General features: G+C 38.5%; 1 protein-coding gene across 5 annotated transcripts in view; it reads right to left on the bottom strand.

The window, feature by feature from the left end:
• INPP4B (inositol polyphosphate-4-phosphatase type II B) overlaps nt 1–16,912 on the bottom strand; it is a 290,171-nt gene that overhangs the window by 69,876 nt on the left and 203,383 nt on the right. For all 5 annotated transcript variants that reach the window (XM_050895911.1, XM_050895913.1, XM_050895915.1 and 2 more), the window contains 2 exons: nt 11,812–11,920; nt 1,750–1,927 (listed from right to left, as the gene is read on the bottom strand). In XM_050895911.1, coding sequence (XP_050751868.1) covers nt 1,750–1,927; nt 11,812–11,920 — 287 coding nt within the window. The remainder of the gene's footprint in view (nt 1–1,749; nt 1,928–11,811; nt 11,921–16,912) is intronic.

Below are 16,912 nucleotides of genomic sequence, written 5' to 3'. Positions count from 1 at the left end.
GGGATCTAATTAGACCACTGTGTGGGTTCACTCAATTTGGGTTTTTGAAACTTAATATTGCCTTTCCCTGAAGTTGTTTCTTGGTCTTTCCTTTCCTCCCCAACTCTCTTCCCTTCTTTTCAAGCAGCTGTCCCTCCACACTAGCTTCCTCAGCAATGGTCCCACCCTCTTTCTCAATTATCTTCTCCTCAGAGTAAATTTGGGAACAGACAGGGAAGCAGGTATTCAACCGTTCATGCAGCAGTTGTTCAGACAACTGGATTCATCTCTTCCAAGCAAAAGGTGGAGGCTAGATAGAAACGATGGGCTGTCAGGTGGACTACGTCGGGTGAGATGCCTGCTTCCACTTCTGGGAACCTGTGCTTATATACACTAACCAGCAATTTAATCCTGGCCCTGAAAAGTTGACATGAACATAGACAACTAAATCACCAGCTATAAATATCTGTGACTTTTCCAAACTGAATGGATTATCTTTTTTGGCCCTTTTCTGTAGTCAGACTCTCCAATAGGCCAGGGTTGAAACAGTGGGTTAGTATCACCGCTGCCTGCAGCCACTCTGAAATCGTCCACTCCTCCTACCCAGACAGGCAAAGGTGGGAAGGGCAAAGCAAACGGCTACAGCTAACATACAAATTCCTTAGCAACCAGGTCTTGAATCTTCAGAACAAACACTTCTTTGTTTGATTTGCTTTACTTGTGCATGCATATTTCTTTGAACTAACCACTAACAGAGCAGTTCCACTTTTTCTATGCGCAGCTAAAAATGGCCTCCAATGTTCTCAGAGTTACTGTGGATTTACACATCTGTAACCGAGAGCAACGTTTATCTCCCCCGTGGCTCCAATGCAATGCCTTCGCAGTATGTGGCTGAGCTCAATATTCAGATTTGAAACTCTCCCATTGAACTGCGTACTGCTGGGATAATAGTGCTCAACAGACCACAGGGGTTGCCACTTCCCAATAGCTGAAGATATATGGAAATGGTTATTGATAGTGTTATTAAGCCATATTGAGATCACATTACAGAAGGTATGGCCCATGAAGCGATGGGAAACTTTTTTCAGCCCCTCTGGTCATAGCTATAGTGCTTAATATTTTTATAGGATAACATATGCTTAGAAGTACTTCAGACTTCAGCTAATCTCCAATATCACTCTGTGAGACAGGTGGAAAATATTATCTTCCTTAATTTAGAGCTAAAGAAACTAAGATGAGGAAAAGCCTACAGCTACAGAGGAATATAACAGGAGAAAGAGGATTAAAATTTGAGACCTCCTGGCGCCAGCTTCCTGGCTTCTCCTTCCAGACTGCATCACCATCTCAGATCATGCTATTATTGTAAACCTTACGCACAAACCTGGCTTGAACTACCTCCCACAAGCAGCAGTCTGAAATATCACAGAAAGAGAAATAAAATAACTGTTTAACATATCACAAAATTATTTACAATAATCTATTTTTTATAAACCCCAGTATGTGGCCACTAGAGGATAAAAAAGACACATGAAATTAGATTAATTATACTTTCAAATAAAGACAATCTTTATAGATGTCATTAATTTTCTACATGGAAAGCCTACAGAAGTGCTAAATAATATTCTTTTTCTGATAGCAACATTTTGAAGCTTATTTTAGCAGAGCTTATTTAACATTTCCTGATGCTAAGAAAGTCAATTTATGCAGAAAAAAACCCAGTTAGAGACTTGGTTATTCCATTTTCCATTGCAGTGAAGATTTGAATCTTACTTTTTCTGAAAGCATCTTTAAAGAATTCTTCAAGCTGTCTGGAGAATGCTGGCTTGCAGAATTAAGCAGTAGGTCTGCATGGCTTGATATGAGAGGTTGTAGATGATTGATGTTGCTGAGAACTTCTTTTGCCTTGGCTGTGTTTTCAGGTGAATAGTAAATACACTGGTACCCAGTACTGTAATAACAGAGAGTCACATAATGTCAAAATAATTTCTGCTATTAGTAACAATGCTTAATGTGCTAAAAATCTTACCACTAGTTTTGCAAAAAATGACAGATACCCGGACTTCACTGATATCATTGAAATGTTCCTTCCTTTAAGGGTAAAAAAAATCCTTGCTTGAACAGTAGAGGACAACAGACTGCCCACCACCAAACGCTCCAAGTAGTACTGTTCAACCTAATCAGCCCTTTGAGTGATTGATCTTAACATAAGAAAAACAGATTCTTATTTATTTTAAAAAATGTAATTCTGGAGAAATGAAAGGTTTGACTAAATCAGGTAATAATCACAAAAAGCATAAGGCCCTTTATTTTTCCAACTGAACTCCCCATCACATTATTAACTACCTCACTAAGTCTTTCAAAATGAGCCATTAATGTTTAATTGATCAGTGGCCATTGATCTATGTTTTGATTAGCATTAGTGATGCCCAGGAAGTGGTGATAACCAGTTATCTCCAATAAAAACCATGTGTCTAATTTGTAAGAAAAGACACAGAAATGGGGTGTGGGAGTTAATTACCACACACACACACAAATGCATACTGCAAACTTCCTACTTTCCTTTCAAGTGTTCACAAACTGCTGCAATTCTTTTGCATGACTTCTTTCCTATCCCTCGTTTTTTTTCCCCCAACACTTACTAATTATGCAATATCCTTTTATACCATTATTCCAAAATACCATTTTGTACAGCATGCACACACCTACTGCTTTTTCGCTGTAGTATACATCTCCCCACCTAAAACTCTTGTACATAACCCTTCCCTTTATAAAGCCCTGCTTTAGTCTTTCAGAGAAACTAACCAAAAGCTTTTGCAGTTTTAGATTAACCTATAAAGTTAACACAGGATAAAACGTAACGAAGCAACTCCTGGAACATTACTAATGCCAGAGCAATGTATATACTACTCCTCAGTTGGTTCTGTATGTATCTCCCTTCTTTCCTCTTGTGTTTTTTCATCATACATCCTTCAGTCTCTTCCACCCTTTCCCCACTGATTTAATTTCTTTCTTAATTTCACATATCAAGACCTGAATTTTGACACTTGTGCAATCCTTTGAACTTCATGCATTGCTTTTCATTTCAGTCTTTTTCCAGATCTCTTCACTCCCCCATTTCCCCTTTGTGTCTTCTAGTGTCCCTTCCAGTTCCTCCTCATTAGTTTTCTACAAATTAGAAATTAAATTTAATTCAATAAAGGACATACGCAATGCACATTCAGAAGTCCAAATGAAGTAACTTCCATAAAACTTAAAAGGCTTAAGTCTTTTGGCAAATAAGGACAGATTCAAGCAGTCTTAAAATTAAGCCACTTGCTTAGATACTTTACTGAGTTACAGTCCCAAATTCCACAATACTCCATCCTAGTTTTCTGTCTTTCACCAATGTCTCCATTTTCAGATGCAATTCTTTGTAGAGGCAGTCAGAATGAATGGCATCTGAGTCAGCGAAGCTTTGCCATGATCAGTCATGCTGCCAGCCACATCAAAATTACTATGCATCTCCAATTCGCAGTCCACTACCATGAGTTGCTAGACTGCTGAGTGCAGAGGTCAGAATTCTGAACATTTCAACAAAATGAATTGTATAAACTGTCTCTCCTAATGAACTGGGCAAAAAAAAATCCCTGTTCCCCTGAGAAATGAGGAAACGGCCACAGCTCTGCCTTCAAGGTGGCAACACTGTTAGTGAAATGAACTTCCAAAGTTAAATCTATCTCTACATTCACTGCAACTCTCAAGCTTTCAGACTCAGTAGACAGGGCAGGGACAAAGAGTAATAGTCTATGTTAACCGTAGTGAAGACATAGTCTTAAAAGTCTTGATACTTCACAGCGCTGAATAATCTCTGTAATTCCCCTTCAGGCTTCTCCCTCCCTTTATCAAACAGCCTTTTTGCAGGCTGAATCTGGCTAACAGTTATCAAGCTCACCATGCACATACTCCTTTCTGGGATTCCCCTCAGCCTTTAATTCCCAGATCATTTTCACTGATCTCCCACAGCTCTAAGCTTCACTGAATATTGCAGCAGAAAAGCTACAGACAATGCTATAAGAAAGAGGGAAAAGAGATACTAAAGCTGTGGGTAGTTCTCATTCTAATAAAGTCAATCATATCTTTTAAATAAAGGAAATAGTGAAGAGAGAATGACTCTTTCTTCAGAATGAAGTGTTCTATCAGACTTCATTATTTGGCTAATTTTAACATTTCCTGAACCCCAGAAAACATGAGACGACTCCAAATATTCAGTGTCTTTCAGAATTTGAGGGCAACTTCCCCCCTCCTCCCAAGAAAGTGTGTAATTATTTTTCAGAAACAACATGTTCAGGAGTATATGAAGTTTCTAATTGTTGTGTCTCAACACTGTTGCATCTAAGACTAGCCTGAGATTTTCTGTGGTCTTACCATTCATGAAAAGACATTACTACTTCCAATTCACTGAAATAAGTTTCCCTATAAATTACTATTTTTAGAGCTTGCTGCCACATATAGCTATGGTATATAAGTAGTATTACTTAAAAAAAGAAGCTGCCAATAGAACATATAGAGAAACTTTTTGCAGGTGTCCTAATGCAGAAACTAGACAAAGGGAATTACCAGTAAGAAGAAACTTTTGCATTAGGGCAAAGGCCACATGGGTACGTCCAGTGTGCGAAATCAGCAGCACTACGAAAACCTATCTTTGATATGTAAAATATATTATTAGTCATGTACCTTTTGAAAAACTCTATAATAATGTCTTCTGGGTTAAGTTTCAAAGCTTTCACTAAGCATATAAAAATCACACTTAATCATTTCCTTATATTGGCACTATCATTAACTACGTATACATGACTGTCAGTGGTCATTTCAGTTTTAAAATTGCTTTAATGACGTTGTCATGTAATTTGAATAAAGATTACATTGACTACATCTGCAATTTTAACTCTAATTTAACAAAGTTTTTGCCTGAGAATAAATACTGCAATATGCTAAATGTCTAATTTTTAATGACATTCTGAGTAACTCCACTCCTGCTGTTAACTGAGTAATTTGTGTGACTGAGTTAAATTGCCACCATCTGGGACTGGGTTAAAATATTTCAACAATGAACATCTGACCTTGCATTTTTCACGGTCAGAACCACAGACATTAACATCAAGAATACAGTTAAAGCATACACAGCAAGAACATGTACCCCCGGATAACCTTGAGCTTATGTACATTACTGAAGATACCAATTCAGTGGCTTATTTATGCATTACATGTATTCTGTCTAAAGTGGGAAGTTATGATCAAAAAGAAATTGCTACATAAAAAAAAAAAAACTCAGGACAATTCCCTATCTCAGGAAATAAAACTAAACCATGAGATCAGTGCTGAGGTTTTGAAAACAGGCCTGAGAGAGATCAGAAGTTTGAATTAATTTTTTAAATTTCCTTAAGATTCCCTTGCAAACTTGGAAATTCTAACTTTCAATACTGAGGAAAATGAAATTATGTTATTAGTTCTGTCTAATCTATCTTTACTTATGAAGTCCAAATCTCCACGAATCTTGAAGCAATGGCTAAGGCTGTATGCACAGAGGTTCTCTTGCGGCTCTTCTATTTCTTCTTCATTCCTAACTGACCCTTGGAATAACTCTACATCAATGCCTTCAGCTGATAATGGGACATGAGTTTCAGTGAAAAGAAAGGTCAAGATGCTCTTCATCAGCCCTCTAGAGACTTAAGTGGGACAGATGCCACAGTGGCATAGGTGAATCTCATAGTGAATCTTCCTAGGAAGACTCACTCCAGGAAGGTTGAATGCCTAGGGAAAGCCTTCCACACTTCTTCAAATTAATTTTAGAGTATCTTTACAGTGGTGGAAAGATGCAAGTAGCCTTTAACATAGGGGAGAATCTTACGCTGGGTAACTGAGCATGGTTCTTATCAAACGAAAAAAGTTATTATGCCTCACCACAAGCCCGAGGCTAAATGGTGCCTTTCAGTCGAGCCTTTTCCTGGCAGCCTGCTGAAGTGCATGTTACAGGAAACGATGGCAAAGTCATGGATCCACTCTCCTCCTGCCACTCCTAGAGTCCATGCAGATGGAACAGTTTCTTGCTCTCCAAAACATATGATCCTTTCTAACCTTCGCATGCAAAGCTCCCCCAATTCCTCCTTCCCCTTCTTTTTCCAGCCCCAGTCCCCTTTCTTTTATGCCTGCTTAAGGAAATGCTTCAGACAATTCTGTCCAGAGAGCCTAGTGGCTGGAAAATATTGTGATGAGATTTTTATATCTCAATGAATAGCACAAACTTTGGCAGTTTCTCAGCAAAACTTCCAACAACCTGAATGCATTGATTTTTATGGTCAGTGAAAAAATGTTCATGTCCATGAAGTCTAATCTCTCTTTCTCACACACACACAGATATACACACACACATGCAAAAAAGGGGAAAGTGAGCAAAGAATAACATCTCTGTGAAAAGTGCTATGCATGACAGGCTATGGCTTCCCTTTGAGAATAAAGGTTACAATTAGATCAAACACAAATCATTATTATTTCAACATCTCTGGGATTTTCTGTGAAACAGTACTATTTCAGGTTCCCCAGAGAATGGAAATGGGTTGAAGGTTATGAAACTCAGGTAATAGGAACCCGGAAGATCTCAGCGTTAATAAAATCTCTGGTAATGCATATGTTAGTGAAGGAGCACACCTCACACCTTGACCAAAAATCTAGGCCTCGTCAAACAAAAAAGGGTCCTTTTAGACAGTTCAAACCCAAATTAAGGTATTATGGCTTTAAAAAAAAAAAAATCAACAGAAAATCCTTTTCAGTACTATTCCAGCTTTAAGCTTGTGCTAATTTAAAGCAGGATCATTTCTAAAGAACTTGCTAGAAATGGTGTACAAAACCATAGTGAATCACAGCACGTAATGCAGCTTGTGGGACACCTGTGTTTTTCCTGATGGTTAGTACTGGGGCATGAAAAATCTTGTAATCATAAGTCTATGTGTTTTGGCTAAAACAGAGATTATCAAATTAAATGTTAAATAAGAAAAAAAGTCCTTGGTGTACCTTGAAAGTGATTTACGAACATTTCAAGCAGTGAGGCATTATATGGTGTGTTGGGTTTGTGTGGCGGGGTTTTGGTAGCGGGGGAGGGGCTACAGGGGTGGCTCCTGTCAGAAGCTGCTAGAAGCTTCCCCGGCTCCAAGTCGGACCCGCCTCTGGCCAAGGCCGAGCCCATCAGCGACGGTGGTAGCACCTCTGGGATAACATATTTAAGAAGGGGAAAAGACTGCTGAAAAGCCTGCAGCAGAGAGAGGATTGGGATTTGAGAGGAACAACTCTGCAGACACCAAGGTCAGTGAAGAAGGAGGGGGAGGAGGTGCTCCAGGCACCGGAGCAGAGATTCCCCTGCAGCCCATGGTGAAGACCATGGTGAGGCAGGCTGTCCCCCTGCAGCCCACGGAGATCCACGGTGGAGCAGATATCCACCTGCAGCCCGTGGAGGACCCCACGCCGGAGCAGGTGGCTGGGCCCGGAGAAGACCGTGACCGTGGGAAAGCCCACGCTGGAGCAGTTCGTGGAGGACTGCAGCCTGTGGGAGGGACCCCACGCTGGAGCAGGGGAAGAGTGTGAGGAGTCCTCCCCCTGAGGAGGAAGGAGCGGCAGAAACAACGTGTGATGAACTGACAGGGAGGAGGTAGAGGAATTGGGAGCAAAGCTGAGCCTGGGAAGAAGGGAGGGGTGGGGGGAAGGTGCGTTTTTTAAGATATAGTTCTATTTATCCTACTCTGATTTGATTGGTAACAAATTAAATTTTCTTTTTTCCCCAAGTCGAGTCTGTTTTGCCTGTGATCATAATTGGTGAGTGATCCCTCCCCGTCCTTGTTGTGACTCACAAGCCTTTTGGTGTATTTTCTCCTCCCCATCCCACCGGGGGGGGGGAGGGGGGAGGAGGAGTGAGCGAGTGGCCGTGTGGTGCTTTGTTGCCGGCTGGGCCTAAACCACAACATATGGGTATAACTTACAGAATGTCTGCCTTAAACTTTCCTGCACAACTGAGCTCTAAAAATAATCATTAGCTGCGCCATCTAGACTGATGAGAAGACAAGCCCTTCCATTTGCTGGAAGGAGAAGTAACCTATTCTAGCAGGCCAACAGAAGACTGAATCTGAACAACTGACTTTCTCTTTTAGCTAGAAATAAGGAAGGAAAAAATAAAAAGAACAATACAGCTTCATAAAAAAAATTCTAAAATAAATGTATATCATACACAGATATTTAATATTCTTCAGTGACTTAGCATACCTTAATCATCACACTTCAATTATCTGAATTTAAAAGCTCTGATGCCTAAACAAGATTAAAAAAAAGCATCTATTGTTCTTACTGGTCTTACGAAGTTCACTACTAGCTACTAAAGGGACAGACATATTAGAGTCATGCCTTATAGACACGTCTGATGTTTGTAGTGGTAAAGCCTTTTATCTGTCTCTTTGTTGTAGATAAAGAACAGTACAGATTGTGAATGGGTTATAAAGCAATGGACCTGGCTTCAGATCATATACCACTCAGTCTTGTTTTTCACCTGAAAGAACTTTTCTCCTTCTTACTCGAGATCATATTTTTAGAAATTTACCTTTTTTTTTCTTTTACTGTGACTTGCTTGGTGGTAACAAATGAGAGAAGAATTGCAAAAATACTGCATTTTTATAAATATTATTATACAATACCTTACCCTCTTTTGTCTGCACAAAAACGTATATTCTATGTAGTAGAAAATATGCGAGACCTATCTTCAGGTACACATTTTCCACATTCTTCCGTTTGATAAACTTTCATGAAACATACGTTTCACTCTTGGTTTGATTTGGCAATTGCAAATGTAATTATGCTCTTGCAAAGTGGGATATAACCTTGCTACCAGCTAACAGTTCCTCTTGTCTGTTAATTCCACAAGTACAGGTTTGAGCAAGGAATATTTTGTGATATGCTGATACTGCTGAATATTTCAATAAACTGTTCTAATAATCAGCCTGAAGGTCAAAGGCATGCAAGGCATTCTGTCATGTGCACTAACAATGTCTTGAAAGCTACCAGGATTGGCTTGAGAAATAATCTCTTCCCACATCTTCCTCCTGGTCTTCAGCTCAGTTAGCCTAGGGGAAACGGCTGCTGAATCTGCTTTTTTTTCTGTTCATTTTATATTCTGACTGATATCTCAAGGTGTCACTTCTTCCTTCAACCAAATCTTCAGAAAAGCTGCTCCCATTGTAAAACAGAAAATTTAAATTGTAAAAGCTGCCCCTGGAAATGCTTCGTGTCCTCAAAGCACCCTCATGCAGTTAAATAAACAGGTGCACACAAAATAAAGTTGTCATTGCCACAGCGAAAGAAATTTCTCCGTGGTAAGAATGAGAATGGTCCTTTCATGTATCTATTTAAAGTAGACCCACTCTTGAATATTCAAATAAGTGAGATCATATTCAGAGCTTGCTTGCTTCTGTCTTTCAACTCACACAAGTTCTTCTAATTGAAGGAAAAAAAAAAAAACCAAACACAAAACTATGGAGTTTTCTCCGAGCTGCCCTCAAAGATAGAAGGGAAGATGAATTTTGGAGGTTTCCTCCTTTCTACTTCGTGGGAATTCATACACTAAGTGACCGTTTCTTCAGGTCTGGTAAGTGATTCGCTAAAAATGGTAGTCCCCTGTTTTCAGTGCTCAAACTTAAATTCGTTAGCCTGACTCAGGCTCCTTTTTTACGAAGGGTCTGACAGGATAGTAACATAGTTATCCTAGTTATATCACCCTAAAGACAGACTTCTGCTCTTCCAGGGGAACAAAGAAACACAAAGAAAACTGCACTGTCAGAGTAAAGGTCCAGTATCCTGTCCTTGAAAGTCACCAAAATACAAGTGCTTCTGAGGGATGCAGGAAAGTCTAAGAAGCAGGGCAAATATAAGGTGATGTGTAGGCCCTTTGAAATAGGTATGAAATGCCTTGATAAAACCTGCAAAAAGGTTTACCCATTGCTCCTGAACACAATCCTCTATCAACTTAGAGGTCTACATGGCTGAGTCAGTGAAATAAGAGTGAAAATGAGAAGAGGCTGTGCTGCACGGAGTATCCTTTGCCATCCTAGCCTTTTGACATGTAACATTGCACAGGATCCAAAGAAAGGAGTCTAGCCCATCATCATCTCCTCTCCCCTCTTACGGCAACTAAGAAACAAGGGCATTGTCTATTCATTCCTATGAGATATTGCAATATGTGTTCTCCCAGGAAGAACTCAAGACAGACTAGGTCTCTTCCCTATAAGGCATTTTCCCTTTTTTCTCCAATGAACAGAAATCACAGATAATAATTTAAAGTTTGCCTCACAGCTATCTCCCATTTTGGGAAATCACATCCTGCCAATGTGGATATGCTGCAAGACCGTGCAAGTGAGAAACGGTTCATTTTCTGAAAGCTGAACACTGTGAGGACTAGAACTGCAAAGTTCTTTATATCACTTACAACTTTAATTGCTTCTTATGAAATATAATAAAAACCCACTAAATACTATTGCAACTATATTAATCAGGTAGTTAAGTAGCAGATACTTTAAGAAATGTCTTTAGACATTTTCTTCATCAGGAAACATGTACTTCATAGGCCTCCATATCATGGGGATAGGGCCGCCTATACCAGTCTGCTGACAGCAGAATAGGTACCTACTGTTAACACAAAGTCCATTCATGGGTCTTATGTGACCAATGATATTCGTGTTTCATTGGCAAGTTTTGTCACCAGAGGTGGCCAGGAAAATGAAAGGTTTTAGAAGATTTAATAGGGTTTTTATGTCATGCAGTGCAAACAGAAAAAAATAATAATAGAGTTTTCAAAGCAAATACATCTGCTGGTTTTTGTTTGGTTTTCGCATTGATGCCAACTTCTAGTCAACCTAGAAGTCAACAGTAGATTTTCTATAATTTCTCCTTTTATTCTTTATGATATTGCAGCTATGAAACTTTTTTGAGCATTGAAAATAATGGAATTCATTTTCTATGGAGCATTGTGATGATTTAGATTAGCATACATACCGTACTTCCTGCATTCCCTTTCGAACGCTGTGCCACTGATTGCATGGGGTTGGCACAGTTAGTCCAAGTGTTGAGCAGTCACAACTATGGGTGCTGCCAGTGACAGCTGTGGCTGCTCAGAACTTCTTAACAGCCATAGCAACAGAAACAAATACGTCCAATTCTTAGTTAGCAAAATATGCAAATAACACTTCTGTACATGTTCAGTGGTTAACAAAGCATTTGAGTACAGCAATAAACTGAAACCCTAGTTAAGGCCTTTATCTTTGCTTAGTCTCATTTTCGCTTTCTGAAGAATAAGAGTAGTTTCTTATTTACTTCACAGGTGTGCTAAAAATATTTTTTGTTCACATATGCCTAGGGCTGGGAGAAATGAAGATGCTACCTTAAGCTACTGTTTCTTATTGAAAAATTTTCTATAGCTACTTGCCACTTAGCACAAGAATTACCAACGAGGTATCTCATTCTGAACAGCGCATTTTCAAGCACTAATATTCCTCAAGTTTCCTGAAATATGGGAAGAAAATTTCACAATTTTGAGTTTGTGTTCAAAATAGGTCTTGACACTAAAAGTAAACTGTACTTCAATTTTGCAGTCCAGCAAAGGAGGGAACATGAAAGAAATATTTTATGAATGCATCCTTGTCCAGTCCTACTAGATTTTAATCTTCCACGCATTCAGCAGGGTAAACTGTTTTGTTACTCAGTGAACTCATAACATTTTAATGCAACTTTAATGATATTTTCCTAGCTACTTACAAAAATACTTACTTTCGTCTTTCTGCCTCAAATTTACTCAGCAGTTTTCGGAGACCACCATTCTTAAATCCTTGGAAATGCGCTGCTGGCGCTCCCACGGTGATGACATCATACAGAGCATCTGAAACGGGAACAGACAAGCACAGAGATTTGCATGCACCTATGCCCAACGTATGGCAACACTATGATATCTACTCCACAAGACATGAGGACAAGAAGTCTATATTATTTCCAAGGAATAATCAAGAATCTGTGTCTCAGGGAGGCCCAAGAGCTAATCAATCTTTCCATACAGCCACCTGCACACCTTAGAAAGCTTATCTGATTTACTGTTACATCTAAATTATATGCCACAGCGTAGAACAATATTCTAGCTCTGCAGTTTACAAAGCTGCCAAGTAAATTGGCCCTTTGTGTATTTCACTTTATTACCCCTTCCATTATTTAACTTGTAGTCATGTTGAGATGCACAGATTCATGCATTTTAGAGTCAAAAGAGACCATTATGATGGAATAGTCTGACTGCCTGAATAATACAGGCTACAGAATTACAGCTGATGATTCCTGCATGAAGCTTATGTCTTCTGGTCGAGTGAAGGCATCTTTTTTTTTTTTTTTTTTTTTTAAAAAGACATCTAATTTTGATTTAAAGACTTCAGGTGACAATGAATTCACTGCATTCCCAGAGAAGTTGCTCCAATGATTAATTAATCTGACTAGTAAAAATCGCCACTTCTTTTCTAGTTTAAATTTGTTTAGCTTCCACTTTTAGATATAATTACCCATTTAATGCTAAGTTGAAGAGCCGTGTTCTATGACATATACTTACTTTTTATATATGCTTATAGACACAGAGCAAGTCAGTTGTTTTCAGCTGAAAAGCTACCAGAACGGGAAATAAACTATACTATTGAAATTCTTGCTGAGACAACAAACTGTTGTTACTCTCTGTATGTACCCGATGTCTTGCGACATACGAGATGAACTTTTTCTACAGATGTATGCTTACAGAACTGGACATGGAACATCTCTTTAAAAACAGCCTCTCATTTTTGTGCCTGTGATTGATTGTCAGTGCAGAGATGAAGATTTAATTACATCCCAAACCACAATAATTACTCCTTCAAAGTTTAAATTTACATTTGCAGAATTTACGTTACATTTGCAGAATTTACGTTTGCACTAAGCAGTACCTGTTTTGTGCCCAAGCTTACTGGAAGTATAAAAATACAGGTCAGAATGCCTCATTCTTAAAATGTGTTTCTAAAGGAAACATTAGAGGATTTTTTTTTGTGAACTATTTTATTCATCAAGGAAGCTTTCCACATAAATTAAAATCTAATCCTCTCCTAAAATAGAACTTCTCTTGCATTCTGATGATAAATATCCCTAGAAGCAAGAACGCTGTACAAATGATTCACAGTTAATGAACTATGTTTTACTTCCAGAGCTGAATCTCAAAGCATATTCGCTCAAATTTGATTTGAACTCTAATGAATTGGTGACTCTTCAATAAAAGGAGAAGTGACATAATTTCATTAGCCTAAGGCGAGCTTCAAGATTCTTAAATAGCCCATTCTTTCAGGTCTTCATAGAGATTTATCCATAATACATAATCTTGGACTATTAGAGCTCCATCGGTACTTGACAATAAGTAGTTCTATTGCTTAAAAAAAACAGTGGCTTGAAACCAAAATAAGAGATGAACCCATCAGGTTAACTGAACAATGGCTTCTGAATATGTTTACAGATAACTCATGAAACTACAGGAAAACATTTAAAAGACTAAACTCCGGTGCTTTTTCCAACTCTGTTTTAAAAATAGTGACCCTGCTTATAGCTACTTTGGGGGGGATTTACCCAGAAGGAAGCTTTCATTCAGCCTGTGGCCTCTTCTCAGCATGGTCAAGGAGCAGCTGTTTGAGACACAAGCACACCCAGAAGAGCTGAGCACCTACCCAATGCAAGCGAACATGGGAGAGCAAGGATGGCAAAGAAGAAAATGTCTACGACCCTGGTGATGGGCATGGGGCAGTCTCACTCCCGCTTTTCAGAGCACAGTACACTGGAAAGTGCTGCAAGACTCGGCAGGAATGCCTTGTGATGTGCCCCACTTACACATCAATGCAGCTCCTTGTGAAGGACATGCAGCGTCAGCATGAGTACACTGGTACAGGAATGCTCCAGTAACTCACAACCGTCATCCACTTCAAGAACAGACTACTGCTGACAGCTCTCTACAGTGGAGACAAAGCTTAAAATGCAGCAGAGAGTCATAGGAGCTGTATCATATTGCCAGCGTGCTCCCCCCAAATTATTAATTAACAGATGTTAAAAACCCCCTCAACCCTTCCTCAAATACTTCAGAATTTGGAGGAAGAAAATGCAAAAGATTAGGGTGCAAGGAAATTGAGCTTTAAATCGATCGTCATTTCACACTACTTATTCTGACTCAAAGATACACTCACCTCCTACTTATACAAGTGAAACACTAACACCAGTTACACACTCACCAGAAAATAACAATTCCTTCACCGTGTAGAAATATAAACTACCTGCTCATCACTCCTTCCTGAATAAAACACAGAGCTTTTGCAACATGGTGACAACCACAGCGACACGGTAGAAGTTCCATAAACATAAGCTTTATCAGCCTAATTTAAAGAGTTGAGGGATTTTTTATGTCAAGCACAGATCAATCTCGAATTTGAAGCAACCCGCTTGCCTTCACAGAAGGCAGTCAGTGTCTCACAGTGGCCAGAAGCAAAATAGAAGTCTCTTCAGTCCACCGAATTTATTTAAAACAAGCACACTTAATGTGTAAACAGGGACAAAAGCAAAGCTATGGCAATATATAAATTTAACTTCTGTAGTATGATGAACAGACTAAAATATGTTTATCAAATGGGTAGGGATACAGTTATCCCATAATGAAATAGTATTTTTCTCAAAGCTGGTCCTACAGGAAGTTTAAACACACAGGTATTTTCTATTCCATGTCAGCCCATGTCAATAACAACCCGAATCAAAGTTCAGTAAAAGTAAACCTGTTATTGAACATGTTGAACAAAAAAGCACATATCCATGTGCATACACATGATAGATGGGGTTAAAACCTATCTTGCATTCCCAAAATTAAGACATCTGACAGTGTAAGGGTTAATGACAGCTTTATGGCTCATCAGCTTGTTTAATCACCTCCTCTGTGAATGTTTACATGTTTTTTTTTTTCTTTTTTTTTTTTTTTTCTTTCTGTCAGTCTCCTGGTTATATTCCAGGTGCTCTTTGATATATGCCAAGCAAAGCACGAGATGAGAAAGGCCAGCTTGATGTCAAAGTGCTGCTTACTCCAGAATGATTAGCAATTGCTACAAACTGTTCAAACCGTATATATCTAATACAAGATACAGCTCTTTAGTGCTCATAAAATGAAACTTATTTCAGTGAACTAAACAGATGGGACAGTGGCTATGTAACAGATACAGAAATCATTTATCCAACCAAAGGCAAATACAGTAACAATCTTCAATTACTTTTTGTTATATTTATACTATACTGCTACCAAAATATCCTACACATATTGAGGAACCCATTTTGTACATAAAGAAATAAAAAGAGCTCCCCATAACTAAGGTGTCAGTCTTCCAAAAATATGTGTAAGCAGAAATTCCCTGATTTTAACACAAGTTCTCTTCTTTATTAACGTTTTGCGATCTCTAAACTTGAGTGTAACAAGAATAGTGTTATCTAATTCTCATGTCAGTGTAATGAACATTAGCTAAAGAAAAAAGGGGGAGTTTTATAAGTTAAATAAAGTTCTAAATTTAGAAGATTCTAACTTTTATCTCTTTCTGTACCGTTTTCAATTATTGATTAACTAGATGCCACAAGCAAAGTGGTTTTGGAGGAGAAAGGAGAAAATTCATTAAAAACAAAACAAAACTCAAGTAGTGTAAAAGTTGTGGGTGAGTAAGTGGCATATTTCATTCCACTTTTTTATTTAGCAAATAAGCATACAATGCCCTATTCCCAGAGAGGTTTTCTTGAAAAGACATAAAATTAATGTGGTGGCCACCAGTAGTCATTACAAACCTAAAAATGCTTTTGAGTTAATTAATTAACTTCTAAACATTAGCTAAATTAAAATTTGTGCTGTCGTATTCTGTCACTATAAATCCCCATCTTGTTAAAATGTTTGGAGGCACCATTGTTTAGTAAAAGAAATAACAAAATATTGAACCAATACAGTATCTAACAGACAGTCAGCAGTCCCCGTGTTCCAACTTGGAAGTGGATGAATGTCGGCAGTACACAGTACTCCTATAATTATTTTTGGTACTTACTGTTTTACAATCTGCTTGGATGCAGAGTGTATTTATAAGGCAAAAACCTTACAGAGTGTAATTTCCATGTTTCTACAGTGACAGCAAATTTAATAGATCTCAATTTATCAACAAATTATTCACTGTACTATGATTTGCTCATATGTGTGTATCAATATAATCTTTTATCTGTAAACGATGCTGCTAAAATTATATGCAAGGAGCAGCAACAGAATTCTGTATTAAACAGAATCACAGACGACATTACAGAAAATTATCCTCCTTTCCAGAAGGTATTAGAAGTTCACATTATTTTCAGCATAATCAGTGAGATGCTTTCACTTAACACTAAGCAAATGCTTACGTGGCACAGGGTAGCACTGAACAAGCTGATTTAGGCACAAGCAGCGCTGGGCTCATTAAGGCTTCCTAAGAAATAGGATATATTAAGTTCAGAACTAACACTGCCCTTAATGGAACCGTGCAACTTGCATCACCTAGGCTGATGAGTTCATCCTGGCAATCTCTGGGAGGAAATGTATTGTGCTCTATCACCATCTCTGGTGGCACAGTGGGGAAACAAAACACTACCTTAGAAACAAGACAAGTAAAGACTGGCTTTTACACTACACTGACATATTGGATCACAATGAAAAATTAAGCCGATGCCCTAGAAGGACGTGACTCTTACTGAACATTGTGCAGTGTGTCAGTATGAATCATGACAGTATTAGTTCTGCACTGCTACAACAGAATATTTTTAACCATGCATAGGTTACCAATACGTTTCA

This window comes from Gymnogyps californianus, chromosome 4 (genome assembly GCF_018139145.2).
Source record: "Gymnogyps californianus isolate 813 chromosome 4, ASM1813914v2, whole genome shotgun sequence".
NCBI classification, from domain to species: domain Eukaryota; kingdom Metazoa; phylum Chordata; class Aves; order Accipitriformes; family Cathartidae; genus Gymnogyps; species Gymnogyps californianus.
This window is presented reverse-complemented; position numbering and strand designations above follow the sequence as displayed.